This window comes from Notolabrus celidotus, chromosome 2, assembly GCF_009762535.1.
Source record: "Notolabrus celidotus isolate fNotCel1 chromosome 2, fNotCel1.pri, whole genome shotgun sequence".
Lineage (NCBI taxonomy): Eukaryota > Metazoa > Chordata > Actinopteri > Labriformes > Labridae > Notolabrus > Notolabrus celidotus.
Window position 1 is genome coordinate 4,624,432 of NC_048273.1, and position 22,168 is coordinate 4,646,599.

General features: G+C 43.4%; 1 protein-coding gene across 1 annotated transcript in view; it reads left to right on the forward strand.

Moving 5' to 3' along the window:
- Positions 1-22,168, forward strand: part of crb1 (crumbs cell polarity complex component 1) — a 38,999-nt gene that overhangs the window by 14,177 nt on the left and 2,654 nt on the right. Inside the window, exons 6-12 of the mRNA XM_034701942.1 lie at positions 3,566-4,519; positions 6,711-7,261; positions 7,359-7,524; positions 9,561-10,512; positions 13,283-13,327; positions 14,011-14,133; positions 15,491-15,617. Of these exons, the coding sequence (XP_034557833.1) occupies positions 3,566-4,519; positions 6,711-7,261; positions 7,359-7,524; positions 9,561-10,512; positions 13,283-13,327; positions 14,011-14,133; positions 15,491-15,617 (2,918 nt within the window). The remainder of the gene's footprint in view (positions 1-3,565; positions 4,520-6,710; positions 7,262-7,358; positions 7,525-9,560; positions 10,513-13,282; positions 13,328-14,010; positions 14,134-15,490; positions 15,618-22,168) is intronic.

Genomic DNA, 22,168 nt, shown 5'->3' on the forward strand with positions numbered 1-22,168 from the left:
ATCGGCTGCAGCAGCCATATTGCTTCTGTCGAGCCAGTGTGACGTAAAGAGGCGGGCTTTGAGCCTCCTAGCCAACAGCTGCAGTGTTCCCACAGGCAGCTGTGCCTCTCATTGGAAGACTAGTAATCTCAATATCTTCGAAATTGCCGAATTAGAAAAAAATTCACCCCCCTCACAGTGAGAGGACGTCGAGAAATTAGCTATTCAGACTACACTCATCTTTTTTACCAGGCTGTTAACATGTTTATTAATGCTGCAAAGATCGTCTTTTCCCCATTTATGTGTATGTGACTTCTGGTACTTCCGGAGCCAGCCTCAAGCGGATCCTCGATGAACTGCAGCTTTTAACACTTCCGCATTGACTCATATTTTTAGACCGGAGGTTGCCGCTTGGTGTGCACTGAAGGGTGAAATGTAGCCTTTATGTTTGTTTTTGGTACCCAACCAAAAAAAGAAACCAACTATTTTTATTAACTAGCATTACATCACTGTCAGGCAGAAACCCTGTATCTCCATATTTCACTGTATTAAAGGTGACATATCACGCTTTTTTCATCAATATATATTGGTCTAAGAGGTCCCCAAAACATGTCTTTAAAGTTTATGCTCAAAAAAACACTTTGAAATCAGATTTTGGTCTGCCTGAAAAGCCTTCTTCTTCAGTCCTCCTCAGAACACTCTGTTTTCTCTCTGACCACGCCCCCTCAGGAAGTGGATGTGCCTCGGCTCTCCAGCACGTTGATCTAATGTTTACATGTTGGCTGAATATACACGGCTGCTCAGAGATCACGTTACTTCAACCCTCTGAATCTGATCCAGAATCTGATCCTGACGGAGAGGCGCCTGTAGCAGGACCTTTCTGAAGGATTGGTCATAGATTTAGTGTTTCTTGTTGTTTTATTTATCAGTATGTCGACGTGTGTCTTGGTACACAGCTACGAACATGTAGCTATGTGGCTATGCTAACTAGCACTAGCACTTATCCATGATAAATAAAAATCATTTACTAGATCTTCAAATCTGCAGGCCTGGGGAGTAAAACCAACCTCTGCCAGAAAGGCAGCGGGACCTTTTCTGAAGGATTGGTCACAGATTTAGTGTTTCTTGTTGTTTTATTTGTCAGTATGTCGACGTGTGTCTTGGTACACAGCTACAGCTACGACATGTAGCTATGTAGCTATGCTAACTAGCGCTAGCACTTATCCATGACAAATAAAAATCATCCACTAGATCTTCAAATCTGCAGACGTGGGGAGTCAAACCGACCTTTGTGTTTATTAAGACAGCCTACAACTTGCATGCCTCCCTCCTAAGCTCCTTGTTAGCACACATTTGTGCAGGTAATGAAAAATGGAGGAGGGGATTCAGTAATATTTTATACAGTCTATGGGCTGAACAAGCTCCGAGCTCTGACTCAGTGACAGACTGAATATTGTTGTTACGTAACAAAAACATGGAAGTCTGAAACGGCTTGTTTCACACACATTTACAGAAAGGTGTAGAAATCAAAACATTCATTCTCGGGGGGTTTGTAGACATGCCAGGGAAACATATTTCAGGTAGAGAACCATTAAAAAGTCCATTTTGCATGATATGTCACCTTTAAATTCTGTGAAAATGTAGGCATTTTTTTACTTCCTGAAAAGTAGTGGTTCTAGAGCTACAAGGTTTTTCCCTGACGATGACGTTAGGTGACTAACTGAGGTGAAAGTTGCTCTGACTTGACGTTTCCATCACTAATGATTGGAAACAAGCTTTAGTGACACAGCTGACTCGTGATTATAATGAAGGTTCCCTTCCAGTCTCTGAGAGGTTTGGCGTTTTCTGATTGTGGCGCCCCCTAGTGGAAGTATTTTTACAAAGAGATGCTGTAATCTTAAAAGTGCATGTATTATCTTTAATTTGAGCCTCCCTGTAAAGCTGTTCTCATGGTTCCTCTGTAATGGCTGCGTAATGCCTTTGTGAGAGGACTGCGGGACAGCTGGAACCGTCCATTACCTTAATAAGTACTTATGTGGAGGATATGTGGTCTGCAGGTAGAATAAATGATAATACTGTGCCGTCGGTGCATTGACGTCCACAGAAACTCTGTGATGTTACAGCTTTGTTACATAAAGTGATTCTCTTCTTCTGCAAAAGTAACAAATACTACTTCTCTGGGGTTACACAAGACTTGATCTCGCCGTGTAGGTAAGACTGTGAGCTGCTGCCTGCTGGGAGACGTGTTCTAAAAACTGACTCTCTGCCAGTCGCAGTGGCAATGACTCAGTAAGGTGGCCAAATAGCATTAGTCTAATCCCCGGGATCTGGCTTTGCCGGCCTCCTGACTGGAGCCACTCAAGCCCTACGTTGTTGTAAAGAAGTAGACGAGGAGCAGAGCGGCAGTCGGATGGCCTGTACAAACATAAAGTAATATGATGCAGTTAGACAAGTTCAGGGCTAACCTGGGGGAAAACGTGACGGCATGATGTGGACACCTGCTCCATGGATCTGGGGGATTTTGTTGCTTGGAACAGGTAACATAAGAATTGTATAATTAGGTATTTAGTATGAGTGTTATCTAACATCCTACTGTGAATCTAAAACTAACTGAAGCACACTGCAGATGTAATGCACCTGCTGTTACAGTGTTCTCCACATTATCTTTTGGTGTTATTCTACATGAGGACGTCTGTACTGTAAGAACTTAAAGTGTTGTCATGCATGCAGCGTGCATGAGAGATTTATTTTGATCAACACAAGTGTAGAGAAGAATTCAAGGACCTTGGTGTGCTTGTTTTTGGGTGGTGTACAGAGTAAAACACAGACACCAAGTAAGACAGCTTGATTTTTTTAACCTGGATCAAGTTTGATTTACATTTTGCACAAAGTTTGATTCTTACTGCAAACATGACACCCATAGGAACAAGCATTGAGGGACATAGGAGGACAAACTGGCACATGTCCAGTATTTTGCTCACTCTGCGTCATGATGTAACTTTCAAACATAAGGAAATGGAATAAGTTTCTTTAGTTCTTTATTTATTATGATCCCCATTAGCTTCCACATTGTGGTTGCTAGTCTTCCTGGGGTCCACACAACAAAACAAAAACAAGAAAAACAATTATTTAAAATCACACATCATCCATAAAACAAAGATGCAATAGCAGCCAATTCTAAAAATCAAGAATGAAAATGAAAAATAAACTAAGTATCTGAGCAAATAAATGATAAGTAGTATTAAAATACAAATAATGGAAACACAAAACAACATTGTCACAAACATATGGCACCAAAAATGAATAAAACAAAGACTTTTAAAACAGTGATTACATAATAATGCCTGTGAGAAATTCATCAGCATTTAAGTGTGAACCTGTAACTTGTTAGTAGTGAGCATGTTAGTGAGCAGGGAGTTATGATTCCCTCTTTAGTGGGCATATTCTCAAAAACTGATGATTCACATTTGCTGCAGCGTCTTCACTCGGTTTAATAACAGAGGAAGAAACTTCTGCGAGGTGTTGTTTCCTCCTTCGGTTGAAAAATGACGGCCTAAATTACTTAATTATATTCCTCTCCTGCCAGGTTCCCTCTGCGAGGAGCTGATAAACCACTGTGACCCCGGTCCCTGCCAGAATGGCGGCAGGTGTGAGAGCCACACTCAAGGCTACGTTTGCCACTGCCTCTCCCAGCGTCACGATGGCGCCCTGTACGGAGGCGTGAACTGTGATGTGAAACTGGTTGGCTGTGAGGGACACGAATGTCAGAACCACGGCTCCTGCTCTCCTTTCTTATTGGACGGGACTCACGGGTACACCTGCTCCTGCTCGCCTGGGTACACCGGACCCCTCTGTAAGACCCCCACCACCTTCTCCTTTGAACGCAGAGGCTACCTCCTGCTGCAGAGCCCCCTGGTGGACGCCGAGGTGTCCTGCAATATCACCCTCAGCTTTAAGACTGTTCTACCCAGAGCTGTGTTGTTCCAGAGGAACAGCAGGGGGCTCCTGCTGAAGCTGGAGCTCGATGAAGGGCAGCTTCAGCTCACACTGAGGAAGGAGGCCTCTGCAGAGGGCCCGGTCCAGGTCCTGGAGCTTCCTCATAACGTCACAGATGGAGAGTGGCATTCTGTAGAAGCCGTACTCACAAACTGGGTGCTTGCTCTGAAACTCTTGGATGGTTCAGGGAGCTGTGGGAGCCAGTCGTGCCACAGGCAGGCCCCGGTCCAAAGCACCCTGGCCGGGCTGGCGTCACCACCTCAGAACACTTTCATTGGAGGAGTGCTTCAGGACTCAGATGGCCCCAGTGAGGACGCTCCACTCCCAGCCTTCATTGGCTGCATGCGTGATGTGTTTGTGGACTGGCAGCTGGTTGTCCCCGAGGAGTGGCTGAGCGACTCTGCTGTTAATGTGTCCCCGGGCTGCAGCCACAGGGACCGCTGCCTGGATGTGCCTTGCCAAAACAGAGGAGAGTGTGTCAACCTGTGGCAGAGCTACCAGTGCCGATGTCCAAGGCCTTATGAGGGGCAGGACTGTGAGGAGGGTAGGGAAATAATACATATTCCCACTGAGTCACAAAAGAAGCAACACTGTAAAAAATAATGAGCAATGTTTTTAAAATCTACTCTGATCAGTTCTGAGTCATTCTGCACAAAATCAAACACGAGACTCAGCACACTCCTTAAGCTTTACAACAACCTGATTTAATAAGATTTGCAGTAAGAGTAATTCTAACCAATTTTTATAAGCGGGTGATCTGGAAACATTAACCGTGGTCATGTGTAAAAGACGATAAAGGGGGGGTAGAGGTGAGGCCAATCAAAAGTCACAGCGATCCTCTTATCTGACGCGCTGGATTAACGATGTAAGAGAGTCTATTTTGGAAATACTCAGAACATGAAGTGAAACAACTTTCATTCCACTGATCCATACTGTCATGATTATCCAAAACAAAATGAAGCATAAGATAGAAGAAAGAAACTTTGAGTCACTTGAGTTTCTCTGGAGGGTAAAGTTTTGTTTTTGGGACTCCTGACTTCTATAACCTCTACTAAAGCAGATTACTGATCACAGCGTCTGATGGCGACACACGTTTAGTGACATGCGTACTAATACACGCGCCTTTACACTTGAACTTCCACACAGACACACTGGAGATCTCTTATCCACAGTGGAAAGTGCTGAGACAGAACACAGAGGGCATGAGGGCGGCTTCAATTTCATCCTCCTGTGTTTGCTGCTGGATGAACGTGAAGCTGCACCTCTTCATTGTTTTGTCTTCCAGTTAGTAAGATGTTGAAAAATTAAGAAACCAAAATATATTTTATGGCTCTTTAACCCTCCTGTTATGTTGCGGGTCAAATTGACCCTTTTTAAAGTCTATTTTATGCAGTACATGCCTTCCAAACTAAGCTAACTGCAGCATGAAAATCTGGGCAGCATGTGAGAGAAGAGGTGTCGTGTTAATTTATCAACATCACTTCATAAAAATTGAAAAATCAAAATTTAAAGCTCCTGTGAGGAGTTTTCAAGTGCTCATGAAATGGACTGAAATTAACAGTGATGGCTTTTTATGACCTAGAAAAGCAAACAAGATTGTTAGAAAAGGAATTGATCATTTCTGTTTTGTTATCTGTAAGCCTGAAATCACTGTGAGGGGGTAGGTGTCAGATGAGGTGATTGACAGCACATCAAAGAAAAACATTTTTCTGCAGTAAATATTCTTAATGAGTGAAATAGTTGACTGTTGGTTGAAAGTGGGAGGAGATAACATAATTTACACATGTACAGGACTAAATAAGCAAGATCACTTAGTCCACAGGGGGGCGCCAGAGTCAACACAAACAGAAAGTTCCTCACAGGAGCTTTAAAATGAATTAAATAAAAGATCTATGTCATGTAAAACTGTTGTATTTATATTTAAATAAAAAACTTGATTTAAATGGTTAGCAATGGAGTTAAAAATTAGATTAAAAATAATGTGTTTTGGGATTTTTTGGGGTTCTGACACTTTTGGATCATTGAATATGCCCCGGGTCAAATTGACCCAGGAACATTATTCCTGTTCCAGAGAAACGAACATACCAGGAGGGTTAAGACTTGATTTGAGGCTTAAATATTAAAGTTTCAAAGTGGTAAAATCTCAGAAATTAAACAACAAATATTTCCTTTTTGGACAGACTTTGGAAAGCAGGGCACTAAAAGGACTTATTTTGGGGTTTGAAATAATTGAAAATCAAACAGCTATCATAAATGTCGCAGAGAGATCTCTAAATGACATGTTGACCTCACTTGGACCTAAACGACATGCATGCATAACTTCAAACACCTCCTCCTGTAAAACCTTGGACTCCACTCACACTCATATCCCTGGTTCAGCATCCTGCACTGTGCATCCATGGGGCAACAGGAGGGTTAAAGAATCAATAGTTTAAATGCATTTTAGGGATGAAAAATTCCCAGATTTGGAACAAGAATGACAAGATTATTGTCTTTGTACTTGAGGCTTTAATTTGTTTACTTTGCTTTTGATGCAAGCAAAGGACTGCAAAGAAATATTGCTCCTTCATCTTTGTCTGACTCCAGATCAACCTGAAACTAGATCATTTTATATTCATAGAAATTTCTTAAAGCAGCTCCAGAAATGTTCCCACGATGCACTGCAGCTGAAAATGTACAAAACGTTTCTTGGTGTTTGTCCTTTTGTCTGATTTCTTCCTTTTCTCATTTTGCAGAGCATGTGACGGCACGCTTTGGGAACGAGGACTCTCAAAGTTACGCAGCCTTCACCATCACCGACGACCTCGGCCACGACCTCTCCGTCTCCCTCTTCGTGCGCACGAGGAGGCACAACGGACTCCTCCTGGCGCTCGCCAACAGCAGCAGCCAGTACCTGCTCATGTGGCTGGAGGACGGCAGGGTCACCGTCCAGCTTGATAACTTTGAGAACCTGAAGGCGGAGGCTGCGATTGATGATGGGGAAGTCCACTTTGTGAGGGTGGAGATGGAGGAGGACCGTATCACTCTGTACGTAGCAGATGTGAAACAGGGGGATGTAGAAGGCAGGACGGTGAAGGTGCGAGCAGGAGATAGGGTGTATGTGGGGGGTCTGTTGGAGAGCAGGACCACTTCAGTGTTTGGGGGATACTTTAAAGGCTGCATACAGGACCTGAGGATCAACGGCAGGAGGCTGCAGTTCTTTGGGTTGGACACCTCAGTGAGATCTTTTCCTCTGGAGCTCATGGAAAATGTGACGTCAGGATGCTCGGGAGACAACGCCTGCAGTGTGAGCACAGGTTTTTAAGTTCTTAGTGTCATCACTGATTTAATCTGAAGGAAAATGAAAGTTAACTCTTCCTGTGTTTCCATGTTTCCATCCTCAGAGGAACCCGTGTCTAAACGGTGGACTGTGCTACTCCATGTGGGATGACTTCAGCTGCACCTGCCCCCTCCGGACAGCAGGGCGGCGCTGTGAGGAGGTCAGGTGGTGCGAGCTGTCCCCCTGCCCCATGGATGCAGAGTGCAGGATGCTGAACCAGGGATATGAGTGTGAGTGGAGTCCAAGGTTTTACAGAGGGAGGTGTTTGAAGTTATTCATGCATGTCGTTTAGGTCCAAGTGAGGTCAACAGGTCATTGCATTTAGAGATCTCCCTGCGACATTTATGATAGCTGTTTGATTTTAATTATTTCAAACCCCAAACCAAGTCCCTTTAGTGCTCTGCTTTGTAAAATCTGTCCAAAAAGGAAATATTTGTTGTTTAATTTCTGAGATTTTACCACTTTGAAACCAAGGTGTTGAACATTTAAGCCTTAAGTCGAGTCTTAAGGTACGAAGATGAAATCAATATCCTCAGATGCTTCAAATAAGATCTTAAAAAATAGTGTAGCATCTGATGGTATTGTCTTTATCAGATATCTACGGTGGCCCTGATGGACAAAACACATTTACAAAAGATGAAACACTTGTACAAAGTTGAAAACAAATTTACATTTTATAAAACAAAATTGCATTAGCAAAACGCTTTTACCAAGGCCAAAAATAAATCTACATTTAAGGAAACAAATTTACAAAAGATGAAACACTGTTACCGTTGAGTCTAACTCCTTTTAGCTTGACTAATTCTAACAAACGATGAAAGTTTTGCAGAGATATGATGGAGCATTTCCAGAAACATGATGCTTTTTCATCTGAGGTCTGACACCTCACTCAGAGATCCGAGGATGTTCTAATATGTAAACCATATCCATCCCTGTTTGGTTTCTCTCCATCAAAACAAACTAAATGACTCCTCACTTCATCACTTCCGAATCACTCCCTGTATTTAGTACATTCCCTTTCCTTAAAAATGAAATGTTAATCTGTTTCAGAAATGGTAATAGTGTTCCGTCGTTTCTAAAATTGTCTCCAACTTTGTAAAAGTGTTTCATCTTTTGTAAATTTGTTTCCTTAAATGTAGATTAGTTTTGTCCTTCAGGGCCACCGTAGATATCCTTCCATAGGACTAAAACAATGTTAGTTATTCTTGCTTAAAGTCTAGATTGGATCATGTAGTTAAATTAAAAAATCACAAACCGTCACCTGAAAGTTTCATGGAGGGTTACATTAAGAACTGAAATCCCATGAGCCTTTGAGGAACCGGCTACATGTTTTCAACCCTGTTTGATGGATCTCCTTTCCTTAATGACACCAAGGACTGAGGTTGAACAGAAACTGTGAGCTCCTGTGCTCCAGATTTATAATAAAAATAATCTTCATTTATATATCACTTTTCAAAAGAGGGTTTCAAAGTGCTTTACAAATAAGAAAGAAACTATAAGAGTAATGTGAGGAAGACAAGGACTAAAAGTTTAAGAAAAAACTGTGAAAAGAAGTGACAGAGATATAAAGGAAGATAAAAAGGTTACGACCGCCAATAAATAAAAGAAAAGAAAACAACATTCAACAACAAGCATTCTCATTAGTAATCTATTTTCTTATCTCAGAGGATGTAAGTCTTGTTTTTGTCCACAGGTTACTTAATCATGTTTATTTATCCAGTAAACAAAAGGCTTTCTGTGTTCTTACTCTGTCACATGACAATAACACAATAAATCTACTTAACATAATTTCTTTGTTGCACTAAAGCCGTTAAACCCAGACTCCCTATTTAACTGTTACCTGTTATTATTTGCACGTTACCCAATCTTTGACCTTGTTTGTGAAGCTGGTATAATTGGCCGCTATGTAACCGAGTGATACAACATGCTTGATCATTTACTGGCCTTAATCCGCCAACACAGTATACTGTGTGTGCTCCGTAAAGCGGGATTGGCCCGAGGCCAGCTTATCCCTTTTTTTGCTGGGATTAGTGCTGATTCGCGGTGTTGCCCGTCTGTCCTGTAAGCCACCCCATGTTCAGTGATTAACTCTTGAAGGATAGTTACTCCTCCTCACGGCGAAAGACCTCATCCAGAGTCCTAAAAGGTCTGCAGGTTATGAAACGGGGCCACATTTGTACGACTTTGAATTACAAATCAGTGCTCCTGTTCAATCCCTTGTTGTGTTTTCATGCTGAAGGTCAGAGCTTTCCTCTCTTATCTCTAGGCTACTCCAACGCGACCTTCCTGAATGAAAGCACTGTGTTGTCCTATCAAGGAAATGGACAGATATCCAGAAATCTAACAAACCTCTCTCTAAACCTGCGCACACGCAAGCGTAACGTCGCCATCCTTCATGCAGAGAGAGGCTCATCATTCGTCACCCTCTCTGTCCAGGATGGTCTCCTCTTCCTGGAGCTTCAGGGCACAGATGGAGGGAACAGAGAAGAAGAAAAAGAGGAGGGGGGCGAGTCGGTTGTGTCTACAGTCAGTCTGAGCAGCAGGAGGACTGTGAGTGACGGTGAGTGGCACAGCGTCCAGCTGTTCATGGCGGCGCCTTGGGCTCTAACTTCCCGCTGGACTCTGGTGCTGGATGAGGAAATAGAAGAAGCAAGCACCTCCAGAAGGACAGGAGGCAACCTGGACTTCCTCAGGCAGGATGTGGACATTTTCGTAGGAGGCCTGGCTCCTAATGCCGGCTGGTCCCTGGTTGGTTGTCTGGGCACAGTAGAGCTGGGTGGCATCGCCCTGCCTTACTTCAGCTCCTCTAATGTGAACCTCCCGCGCCTGCAAGAGGAGCAGTTCATCCAGACGTCGCTGGATCCGCCGCTACTCGGGTGTAGCGGGGCTCCATTGTGCGAGTCCGACCCCTGTCTGAATGGAGGGGAATGCCAGGACCTCTTCAACACCTACAACTGCAGCTGTGCGGAGGGCTGGGCCGGGCGACGCTGCGAATTCTACACCAACACCTGCGCCTCTAATCCCTGCGTCCACGGAAACTGCAGCGTGAGCGGGATGAGCTACGAGTGCACCTGTGAGTTTGGGTATGCAGGTGTGCACTGTGACGAGGAGGTGGATATGTGTGACAGCCACCTGTGTGCCCATGGAGGGACCTGTCTGCACGGGCCAGACAGGTACGCCTGCCTCTGCCCTGAGAACTACACAGGACCCCTCTGCAAGTGAGTGTCCCGGATACAGAGACAATGAAAACATATCTGCACAAATATATAGATTAGTCATTTCCTTGTGGAAATATGTAAGAGGCTTGTGGAAAATATATCTGTTACACTTAATTTAAAAGCTACCAAAGCACAACAAAAGTTATCTCATGACACCGTACAAAGCAGCTCCACATCATGCTCTTTTTCAAGTTGACCCAACATGAGGCCAGCACTGGTCAACTTAAGCAACAGTTGCAAGAGACAAAAAACGTCCCTTGAGTGAAGGTACAGGTAGAAACCTTGAGCAGAGCCAGACTCATGAGGAACTGAGGTCTGCTAAAAAGTAGGATAGAGGGAGAGGCAGAAAGAGAGAGAGATAGATGGAGACAAAATAACAGGGAGATGGTAGATATATGACACAAATCATCCATAACAACTAGATCAATGACAAAAAAGGCAAGTTGACCCTTTCCTGTTCCGTGCTAGCTTGCTAGTACAACCGTTAGCAATGAATGAACCCCTTACGGTCAAGATCATAAGTCATCTCGCTCAGCTCGAAGTGATGCCTCCACAAAAACTGCTCCCCCTAGTGGCTGGCTGCAGTATAGGTCATAAACTCCGTCCCCCCTTATTCATTTGAATGGGGCTGCGGTCAAACCAAGCGGCAACCTCCGGTCTCAAACTATGAAGCCCATGCAGAAGTGTTATAAACTGCAATTCATCGAGAATCCTCTTGAGGCTGGCTGCAGAAAGCCCTGAAACCACATACACATGAATGGGAAAAAGACGATCTTTGCAGCATTAATAAACATGTTTACAGCCTGGTTCAAAAACGGCTTGGCCCTACGAAGCTAATCTCTCTATCGGCACACACTGTACAGGGGGTGAATTTTTTCTAACGTGACGGTTCAGAAGATATTAAGATTACGTGTTTTTGCCCAAATAAGGACATGACTGACGTGACTCCTGGTTATTATTTGACTGTTCTGTGTTCAAGGCCTCTTTTTTCTGAACAGTTTCTTCTTCGTTAGTTATTAGAGGTTAAAAAACAGGGTTTTACACCCGGGTTTGCTTTGATTGACAGCTGCTGTAGAGGGAAACTCCATAGGACCTCGGGACGCTACGCTGTAGAGCAGAGCTTGTTACCACGGAAACACACAAATTCAATACTGCGCAGACTTTGGCTGCAGAAAATGTACAAGATGGCAGCGTTCTGGAACGGGATATTTTGGCTTCAAATCTGTACAATGGGAAAATGCGGAGCAACGCTGTCCGTTATATATACAGTCTGAGATTGGACGTCACAGCGCGATGATCAGATTAAGCTAGTAGCGAGTTGAACGTGTTGTGAATTCTCGCCATTTGTGCATATAGCTCAGTTTACTAGCGCAATTCGCGTCATTAGCATCACCCAACAGGAACTCAGGTCTGATCGCGTCTTTACATCGACTTTATGATTCACTCGCAAAACTGATTTTATTAACGTCTGGTGTGAATACAACATGTAGCAGCGCAACAAGAGGGTAGTCCACGACAAGCCCAAGCCACCCTTCACTATACACTCTATCAATAATTCAACTTTTGACTTGAGCCTGCTCCTTCAAGTAGAGAGGGTGTCTGCCTCCCAGATAGACTGATATTCAGAGATGATTTAACCCTCCCGTTATGTTTATTTCTCTGGATCAGCAATAATGTTCCTGGATCAATTTGACCCGGGGAATATTCAATTATCCAAAAGTGTCAGAACCCCAAAAAATCCCAAAACACATTTTTTTAAAATCAAATTTTGAACTCCATTACTAACTTTTTAAATCAAGATTTGGTCCGTTGGTGTTCTTTAATTTTAAAGGATAAATTTTCAATGAGGATAACTCACACATTTTTCATTAAAATCAATGTTAAAACTTTTTTAATGTACATTGGAGTGCCTTAAATATAAATACAATAGTTTTTCATGACATAGATTTTTGTTTATTATATTTTAAATGTATTATTATTTTTTTTCTGAAGTGATCTTGATAAATTAACACGACACCTCTTCTGTCACATGCTGCCCAGATCTTTATGCTGCATTTCGCTGGTTTGGAAGGCATATATTGCCTAAAATAGACTTTAAAAAGGGTCAATTTGACCCCCAACATAACAGGAGGGTTAATTATCATTAGAAATTTAGGCCTGCATTCTAGTATGTTCTACAGACCAGCAGCAAAGAGATAAAAATACCCTCATAGAAATATTTCACACTGGATCAGTTTTGAGAGCTTAGTTAGTCACAAAATACGCAAATAAATGCTCCAAATTGCACAAACAAGCTACCGCCGCACCACAGCACAAAAAAACAAAACCTCAACTGTAAATGTCTCCACATCTCTGCCTCTGTTCAGCATTTCAACCTCGCCTGCAGCGAGCGCCTCAGATGCTGCATTTCTATTCTAGTGTCAGCCAGAAAAGGCCTCAGTCTGCTGTTGTGTCTCACTACACACGGCTCTCTGGTTCAGCGCCAGTTTCTTTCCTCTGTCATCTACCCGTTTGCCTCGGAGAACCAGCAGGGGAACGCCTCCAACCATTTATCCTGTAAACACACAGCCTCTTGCATTTTGCCTCTTTTTGCACAAGGAAAAAACCTTTTTGCAAGTGTCTCGCTAAGACAAGTTGCACATCTCCCTTTACTGGGAGCATCTAAGCTGCAAAGTTTTCATCAAAATGACTTCTTTTTGTTTGTGTCTCTTGTTTGTGTGTCTCTTCCTACCCACCTCTCCCCATCTTTCTCTTTTTCGTTTCTCTCCAGCGATCGCATTGAAGAAATTCCGTGGTACATTGTTGTCAGAAGTGTGTAAGTTGTTTTTTTTTCTATTTCTCTAGGTGTTTGCTATTTGTTTCCTGTTAGATATCTGTCTCTCAAATGTCATGTACCATGTCTCCTGTTTTGGTGTTCAACTGCATGCGACAAAATGCCAAGCAAAGCTAATATTACCGCTCCCTGTGACACTGCTTGTTTTAAAGTGGGATACAAATTGTTTCAAATGAGTGACAGCTGTACTTCAAAATGATTCCCAGCTTCTAAATTAAAACTTCACCCACCAAAATTGCACACTTTCCAGAAGAAAAAAGCCTGCATTTTGTAACCACTATGGGATAAATTTCAACAGATGCATAACATTTTGGAACAGAGCTGCTGCGCTTCAGGCAAATAGAATAGTTATAGAGGGCAAAAAGAAATGGTTGGCCTTTTCATTCCTGTTCTTGGGATTTGACATCCTGCTGCTGCATAGTTGCCAGAGGTCTTTAATCTTATTATCCTGTTCCCCTCCTAAGCCTCTTTGTGTCCCCTGAAGGGAACTGAACAATACAGCTCCTGCCCGGCTGATTCCTCTGCTTCCTGCAGACGCACTCATGTCGTACTTTGCTGCACACAACCAGCTGAATCCCCCATTACGTCTGATATTAAAGCTTGTAGTTGAATCAAAATCCTTAACACATATTCTGTCTCTTACATGTCTGAATGTTCTCTGCCAGAAGGCCAAAGCTTCCTGTTTCTGTGTGTGGGGATGACATGAGAAACTACACCTGCTTCAATGGAGGCAACTGCACCGACCGAGAGCTGTCATGTGACTGCCCACCTGGCTTCACTGGACACAGGTAGGACAGAAACAGAAAATCACCAAATAAAACCAGACTTAAGTCAAACAGAAACAACTAAAGAAAAGCTCATATGGAGGAGGTTTTTTGCAAACCAGAGGGTTTGTTTTTGTACATCTCTCTGAGCTTCTCATGTAACTACAGTGCCTTGCACATGATATACCCCCTTCAACCTTTCTGTATCTTATTACATTAAAACTACACGTTAAAGTATATTTTATTTAGGTTGAAAGTCATGGATCAACACAAAACAGCTCATCATTTTAAGTAACTTTAAGAGGGAATGGGATACTACATGGTTATCAAAATTATTGAGGAATGATAATATGAAAGGTTTGAGTGCTATGTTGTGAAATCCCTCCGATCAGGTGCATTTGGGATAGTTTGTGCATGCAAAAGATGTCTGCTTTGAGGTAAAACAGTTGAAAAATGCTGTAAAATTGATAAGGCAGGACTTTTGAATGGTTGGATAAGGACAAATCTATTGGGTTAGGATTAGGCAAACTGGACTGGTGAGGGTTGGGCATGAATCTCGGAGGGTTAGGGTTAGGGTTAGTCATAAATCTCAAAGGGTTCGGTTTAGGCATAAATCTCAAAGGGTTAGGGTTAGACATGAATCTAGAAGGTTTAGGGTAAGTCATGAATCTGGAAGGGTTAGGGTTAGGATTTGGGTTAGGGTTAGGGTAAGGCATGAATCTTAAAGGGTTAGGGTTAGTCATGAATCCTGAAAGGTTAGGGTTAGGCATGTATCCCGAAGGGTCAGGGTTAGGCATGAATCTCAAAGGGTTAGGCATGGATCTCAAAGGTTTAGGATGAGGCATGAATCTCCAAGAGTTGGGGTTTGGGTTAGGGTTAGGCAAGAATCTCAAAGGGTTAGGGTTAGGCATGGATCTCGAAGGGTTAGGGCTGGCATGTATTGCGAAGGGTTAGGGTAAGTCATGAATCTCAAAGGCTTAGGGTTAGGCATGGATCTCGAAGGGTTAGGGCTGGCATGTATCGCAAAGGGTTAGGGTAAGTCATGAATCTCAAAGGCTTAGAGTTAGGCATGGATCTCGAAGGTTTTAGGGTTAGGCATGAATCTCAAAGGGTAAGTCATGAATCTCAAAGGTTTAGGATGAGGCATGAATCTCCAAGAGTTGGGGTTAGGCATGAATCTCAAAGGGTTAGGGTTAGGCATGAATCTCACAGGGTTAAGATTAGGCTATATCTGCTGGGTTAGGAGGGTCAGGGAATGTGCTATAGTCAAAGTGTTGGTTTTTTGGTGGTAGTGGGACTCATGCATGGCACTGTAAAAGCTAACAGTGGTACCCTTCTTTAACACAAACATCTCTGACTTTGTGATCCTGTGTCTGTAAAGGTGTGAACAGGAAATTGACGAGTGCAAGTCCAACCCGTGTCTGAACGGAGGCTACTGCCGCAACCTCATCAACAAGTTCGCGTGCGTGTGCGACATGAGCTTCGCTGGAAACACGTGCCAGACGGACGTAAGCGACATTTATTTTTACGTGGCCGTTCTGCTGTGGCAGAACCTCTTCCAGCTTCTCTCCTACCTCATCCTCAGGCTGGACGATGAGCCTGAGATAGACTGGGGGGGCGACGACTGAGTGTGTGTGTGTTTGTGTGTGCGTGCGTGCGCTTACACTTGAGCTTTAGGGGTGTCTGACTGTGTGGTTACAGAGTGGGGTTGGTAAGACTGTCAGTGCATGTGTATGGGTGATTGAGGGATTATAATGTGTTAGAATACTCAGTGGTTTCCCATACAAAGCACAGCGTTACAGATATTAATGATTGCACACGCCCACTTTAGTGTTTACTGTAGTTTGAGACATGTTAACAGGTCCGTCGAGCTGTTTCTGTGCCTTAAGATGATACTTTGTAAATAAGAAGCACCTTATTCATTAAGATGTTTATCTCAAATAACTATATTATCATATCTTGGTAGCATTAGAGCAAAGATGCAATAATCTCTGGGGAAAGTAAGATATATTTTTTGATGAATCTTTTGATTATTTATTTATTTAACCTGAAGAGGTCACAAAATGTAAAAAAACAATATTTCAACATCTCAGGGCCCGAAGCAAAACATTTAAACTACTTGTTTTGACCAACTAAATGCAAAGAAATGAGGTAAAGAATAAAGAGTATTAAAAAGAAGTTATTTAGAAGGTTTAATATTGAAGGCATCCCGTGTGAACTGGATTTGTGGAGCTCTGTTGAGATAAATGTGTGAACTATCAAAACAGCGTTGTAGTCACAAAGGCACCTAAAGGGGCGAGAAGACGACAGGATGTCTCACTTTGGTCCTGATGTGCGTTCAGAGCTCCGTGCTGACTGACTGACTGCTGCGTGTGTGTGTGTGTGTGTGTGAGTGAGTGTGTGTGTGTGTGTGTTTCTGCCTGAGAGAGGCAGAGATATTTTGAGATTTGGAGTCTTTCTTCTGCGTGGCTCCGCTCTAACAGTACCTATTAACATGAACCATGCTGCCGTGGTCAAACATGTCACAGCTCTGAAACGTTGCACTCCTCTCCTCCTCCTCGTCGACTTTACTGTGTTTCTGTCTTTTAGTCTAGCCCTGCTGTCATCATGCTGGTTGATCCATGTATGACCATAACTTCTTGTTGTCTCCTTTCCTTCATCATATTCTGTCCTCATGTCCTTGTCTTGGTTTGATTCCATCTCTGTCTTTGTTGCTGTTAAATAAAAAAGTGCAAATCTTATCAGCCTTTCTCTGTCTCCTGTCCTGTTTTTCCATCTCTTCACTAATTTTCTCTTCTGAAAGAGACATTTATTTTGCTTTTTCCATTTATCTCCTCTGTCCAGTTTCTCATCAAGTCAATCTGAAGCTAAATGCAGCTCTAAAAAAAATCCTTTCTCTTGTGTCCTAACCGTGAATCAGTGTGTGTTTGGTTAGGTACAAATACTTTGTTAGTTTGCACTACGTCTTATCACAATCATCTGTTCTCTCTGCTCCTTGTATTTTCAAAACAAGCTCATAGCTTCATTTTTAATCGTATTAATATTTGTAATCATTTATCTCCTCTTTCCAGTTTCTCATCAAGTCAATCTGAAGCTCTAAAAAATCCCCTCTTGTGTCCTAACCAAATGTTTGGTTAGGTATAAATACTTAGAGACTTAGCTTGCACTTCTGTCTACTCCTTGTATTCTCAAAACAGACTCATAGCTTTATTTTTAATCACATAAGTATTCTTTTTTTTGTGTGCTTCCTAACACCCAGATCAATTTAAACCTATAAAAAAGGCCTACAAAACATAGGAAAGACAATTCCATTGAGTTTCCATCAATGCATATCACACACGACAGATGAAACATGACAAAAACCATTTCATGTTCATTTTTTGCAACATTTTTTCCCTTATTCGTCTCAAAGTGGTATAAAAGTCTTTCAAATACCACATGCTCTTCAAATGTTGGTATATTACTCAGGTAGAAGCACGACTCAGAGTCCTTTTCTTACACAAGTATCTGCACTTGGACTCAGGGAGAGATTGTGTGCACTTCTGCCGCCTCTGTTTGTGCGTAACGGATCAGACATGTTGAAGTCAGGTGGTTAACGTGACACCAAACATAGAGCTCTAATCTCTCCTAACAGGATGTTGTGTGAGTAGATCCCAGAATAGCTTGAATTCATAGACACACATGTAGCTGCACACACACACACAGAAACCACGTTGCTGTAGTATTTGGAAACTTCAGAGTGGAAGGGGGGAATTTTTCGTTGCTCTGGAGGGTAAAGAAAGTGGTCTTGAGATTATGATGTGACAGAAGTTAACGTGCCCGCAGAGAGCCCTGACCTCAACCCCGCCTCTGACCTTTCAATGTGAAACCTCGCTGCAGCTCTTGTGGGTGAATGAGAGAATGTCCAAGTGGTAATAGTGGATAACCTTCAGGGAGGAGTGAAAGCTGCAGCCGCAGATTAACGCCATAGATTGTGTAAATTATGGACGTAACCACTGTGACGTCACCCGCGGGTGCGTCAGCGGCCTTTTTGTAGCCGCAAGTTCATCATCTGACGGCTGCCATGTTGTTGTTTTTTTCATTTTGAGGGAGGATGGCGCTAAAGTGGAGTGATCACTAGCTGAGTTAGCTTCGTGAGTTTGTAGTTGTGATTGTTGCAGGTTAAAGTTGTCTATAATATGTTGGACTGGAGAAGCTAAGGGTTAGAGGAGAGCGGCTAACTAGCTGCTAGCTTGGCTGAAGCTCTGGTGGGAGAGCATCAGGTAAAAAGCTTAACCAGGTAACTTAAAAGAAGTAGCCTGACGTCTTCTCAAAGGAAAAGCTGTCACAGCTCTCATGCTTGAGTTTTCTTAAATAAATGAATGTATGATAAAAACTGAACATGCTAACACAGGTACCTGCTAGTTAGCGTTATCATATGAATGCAATGATACAAGACAAGCAGTTACTGAAAAAGCTCAAGCAGTGGCTTCTTGGATGAACTGTTTGGAAAATGCGTGAACAGTTTGGACGGATATTTGCGTTAAAGGTAGGGTTGGTAGCCACGTAATACTAGCATGAATTTAAATGTAGCATTTCCTCAGGACTCCGTCTAACCCCTCCCCCACTCCCCTCGGAGCTCCTCCAAAACGACGTCCCCGCTCACATGCACGAGCGCCGCTGATTCGCGACCATATGATGGGGACTAATTACAAACCGGTCCTCAGCACATCATTTATGTTTCACACTATTTCAACTCATGTCTCACTCAGCGGTAAGAAAACACCAAAACATTCTCATAGTGAAAGTTAAAAATACAAACAAACATGAAATGTACGCTTTGCAGGAGGCGGGCAGAATGGCAGGACGGGATTTGATTGGTTTCATCATTTGGCTCCTGATGGCAGGGATTGGTTGGTGTTTTCCCAGGTTTACTCCGGCTGTAGATAGAGGCTTTTTTTTACCTCTTTTTTAAGAACACATTATGTATTGATCGCCATCGGGACATAAAGATCATTTTAACCAGTATAACAAAAAGTGGATCTAAATCTGACTAGCTTTAAGTGATGCTACATAGAAAAGTTCAGCACAAGTTTGAATGTTCAGCATTGTACTGTAGAGCTTAATGGGGATTGATTCACCTTTGGAGCCAGCCCCTAGTGGCCACTTGAGGAACTGCAGTTTTTGGCACTTCACTGTTAATTCCTCAGCTTTTAAGGGTTGACGCTCAACAAACCCTGATGTTTTAAGTTTTCCTGAAATAGGTTTATTGGATGTCCACATACTTTCAACCATTCAGTCCATGTGCACTCGCCTCCTCCCTTGCATCATGCTGTTCTCATGTCTGTGTGTGTCTAAGTGTGTGTGTGTGTGTCCTAAGCCTGCTCAGGTATTCCTAATGGTGAGGAGAGAGTGGGAGGAAATGGGAAGCAGTTTTTCAGTGTCGGCACTGATGTGACCATCCTTTGAGAGCGAGACAAGCAGAGAGAGGAGGAAATGTGCTTTGCCAGCAAAAAAGCAGCATCTGGTGCTGAAGTGCAGTTTCAGCAGAGAGCTGGTGGCATTCACAGAAGTTCGGTGTGCTTCACAGAAACATATGAGGGCAGCTTATCTGGCACACACACACACATATCCACACACACACACACACACACACACACACACACACACACACACACACACACACACACACACACACACAGCAGGTTGATAGTGCTGACAGCAAGGAAGCATCGCTGCTGTCTCTCTCTCTGTCTGTGTGCAGAGGCTTCAGGGTGGCCCTGCTGCGTACCTCAGAGACTGGTTAGTTAGACATCTCAGTGTCTGTGTGTGAGTCTGTGTGTGTGTGTGTGTGTGAGAGAGTGGGTGACTGATGGCGGGTCCTGGCTGCAGGCTGCTCCGGCTCGCTTGTGTCACACTCGCTCTGACAGCCGAGTGTGCTGCAGTGACAGGTAAGCACTTTCTAGGAGTCAACAAAGAAGCTGCAGCGAGGGGGAAAGAAAGTGTAATGTCGAGTTATTTTCTGCCTCAGGATACGGATGGTTGTATTTTTATTAGAATTATGTTTCCATGTTGATTGCTCAGTGTAAAGTTTGCTGACTTCTAAGTCTTGTGTAACCTGACAAGTTGAGCTTTAGTTATGGAGATGTGCGTCAGCCAAAAAAATCCCTGCTCTAACAGTGTGCTGTTCAGCTGTTGGTAACCTCGTGGCAGCCAATCAGAGCGTCACCACTATCACACCAAGCACAACTCCTGATGTAAGTCCATCTGCTGCTCTGTCGTCTGCTGCTGGTTAATGAATGTTAACAATCATTCTGCTGCTGCTGCTTCACTGGAAGCTCTGATCACGCTTGATTCACTGAGTTTTGCTTGTGAGGTCAGGAGTCTGTGTGTTTGCATGCAGGGGAACTTCTGGTTGTGAAGCTGTGAGCGTGTGCATGAGAGAGAGAGGCTGTTTTCTAAACTGCCTTCTAAATACTACCTACGAATGAATGTACTGCATACTGCGTTTAAAGTTAATCTGTAGCATGACTGTTCTGTTGGATCTATTCTGCAGTATGCCGGGTCAGGCAATGGCCAAGCTGATAGTGAAACTGCTTCTGTAGCATCACTTATGATTTAAAAAATTAAGAAGTGGTTTATATGGATTTAGAGATGTTTATCACCTCTGTAATTACTGGAAGTTACAAGATGCACCAGCATTTATTTATTTACTTCCATAGACTGTATAAATAATGGACGTAGTATCCGTTACGTCAACCATCTGTTCCTGAGCGCTGTTTTAAGCATATTGTCATCATCAGCAGGAGCCATATTGGAAATTCTGAACTCAACCAAACTTCTGTCGAGCTAGTGTGAGGTAAAGAGGCGGGCTTTGAGCCTCCCGACCAAAAGCTACAGTTTGCCCGCCTGTCAATCAAGTCAGCTGTGCCTCTCATAATGTAAAACCTGTAATCTTAATATCTTCAAAACTACCGCTTTATGAAAAATTCACCCAGTTCAGTGTGTCGATAGAGAAATGAGCTATTCAGACTAAACTCATTTCTTGTACCAGGCTGTAAACATGTTTATTTCTGCTGTAAAGATCAGATTTTTCGACCAACGCGAACCGGGTTGTATTTCCGGGCTGGTGCTCCCGCTGGTTCAGAGCTGGTTGAACTCACGAACCAACAGGGCCCCCAGTTTGTTTTTGGCCCGCTCGAGCCCGTGGAAGAGACACGTCATGGCGTTAGATTTATGTGACTGCTTTTCCAAGCAGTGCTAGTGCGAACTTTCCCTCACAACAACAACAACAACAACGATGGCGGACAGCGGCAGCTTGCCTCCTCTGCCGACCACTGCTTTGCCTTTGAATCTATTAGTCTCTTTTATTTTTTAGCTACAGGACAATGGCGGAAACATGTTTGGTTTGTGTTTTTGATCACGGCCACCCCGCCCCTCGCCCCTGACGTAAGCGGTTCGCGGTTCTAGACCAGCAAAGAGTTGGAGCCGCTCTGGAACCATTTTTCCCGGCCAAGAGCCGATTCACTCGCAGTCGAGACATGAAAAAACGGTTCTCAATTGAGCTCCGCCTCCAAACCGTCCCTGAAACTGCTTTGGTCGAAAGGGGTGTATGTGGCTTCTGGTACTTCCGGAGCCAGCCTCAAGTGGACACTCGAGGAACTGCAGTTTTTAACACTTCCACATCGGCTTCAGTTCTCGTGGCCGGAGGTTGCCACTTGATTACTTCCCTGTAACTACATCTGCTACAACTCCAACACAGCAGGTGGCGCTAATGCACCTAAAATACGAGTGCCACCTATCATATACGGAAAAAAGGAGAAGCAGAACGTTAGCGCTGTGCATTGTGGGAAACAGTGAACAGGGCTGCTGCATACTGAGACCAAGCGAGCTGCATGCGACCCTGGTGGTGTAGCTTTCAGCAGTGTGTCTGCCCCCTGGTGGCTGGCTGCAGTATAGGTCCAAAAATCTGTCTCCCCCATTCATTTGAATGAGGGAGCAGTCAAACTTTAAAAAATAAATACATGTCGTACGAATCTTTCTCACAGCCGTATGCTGTGGTGATATGTAGTTAGTATTT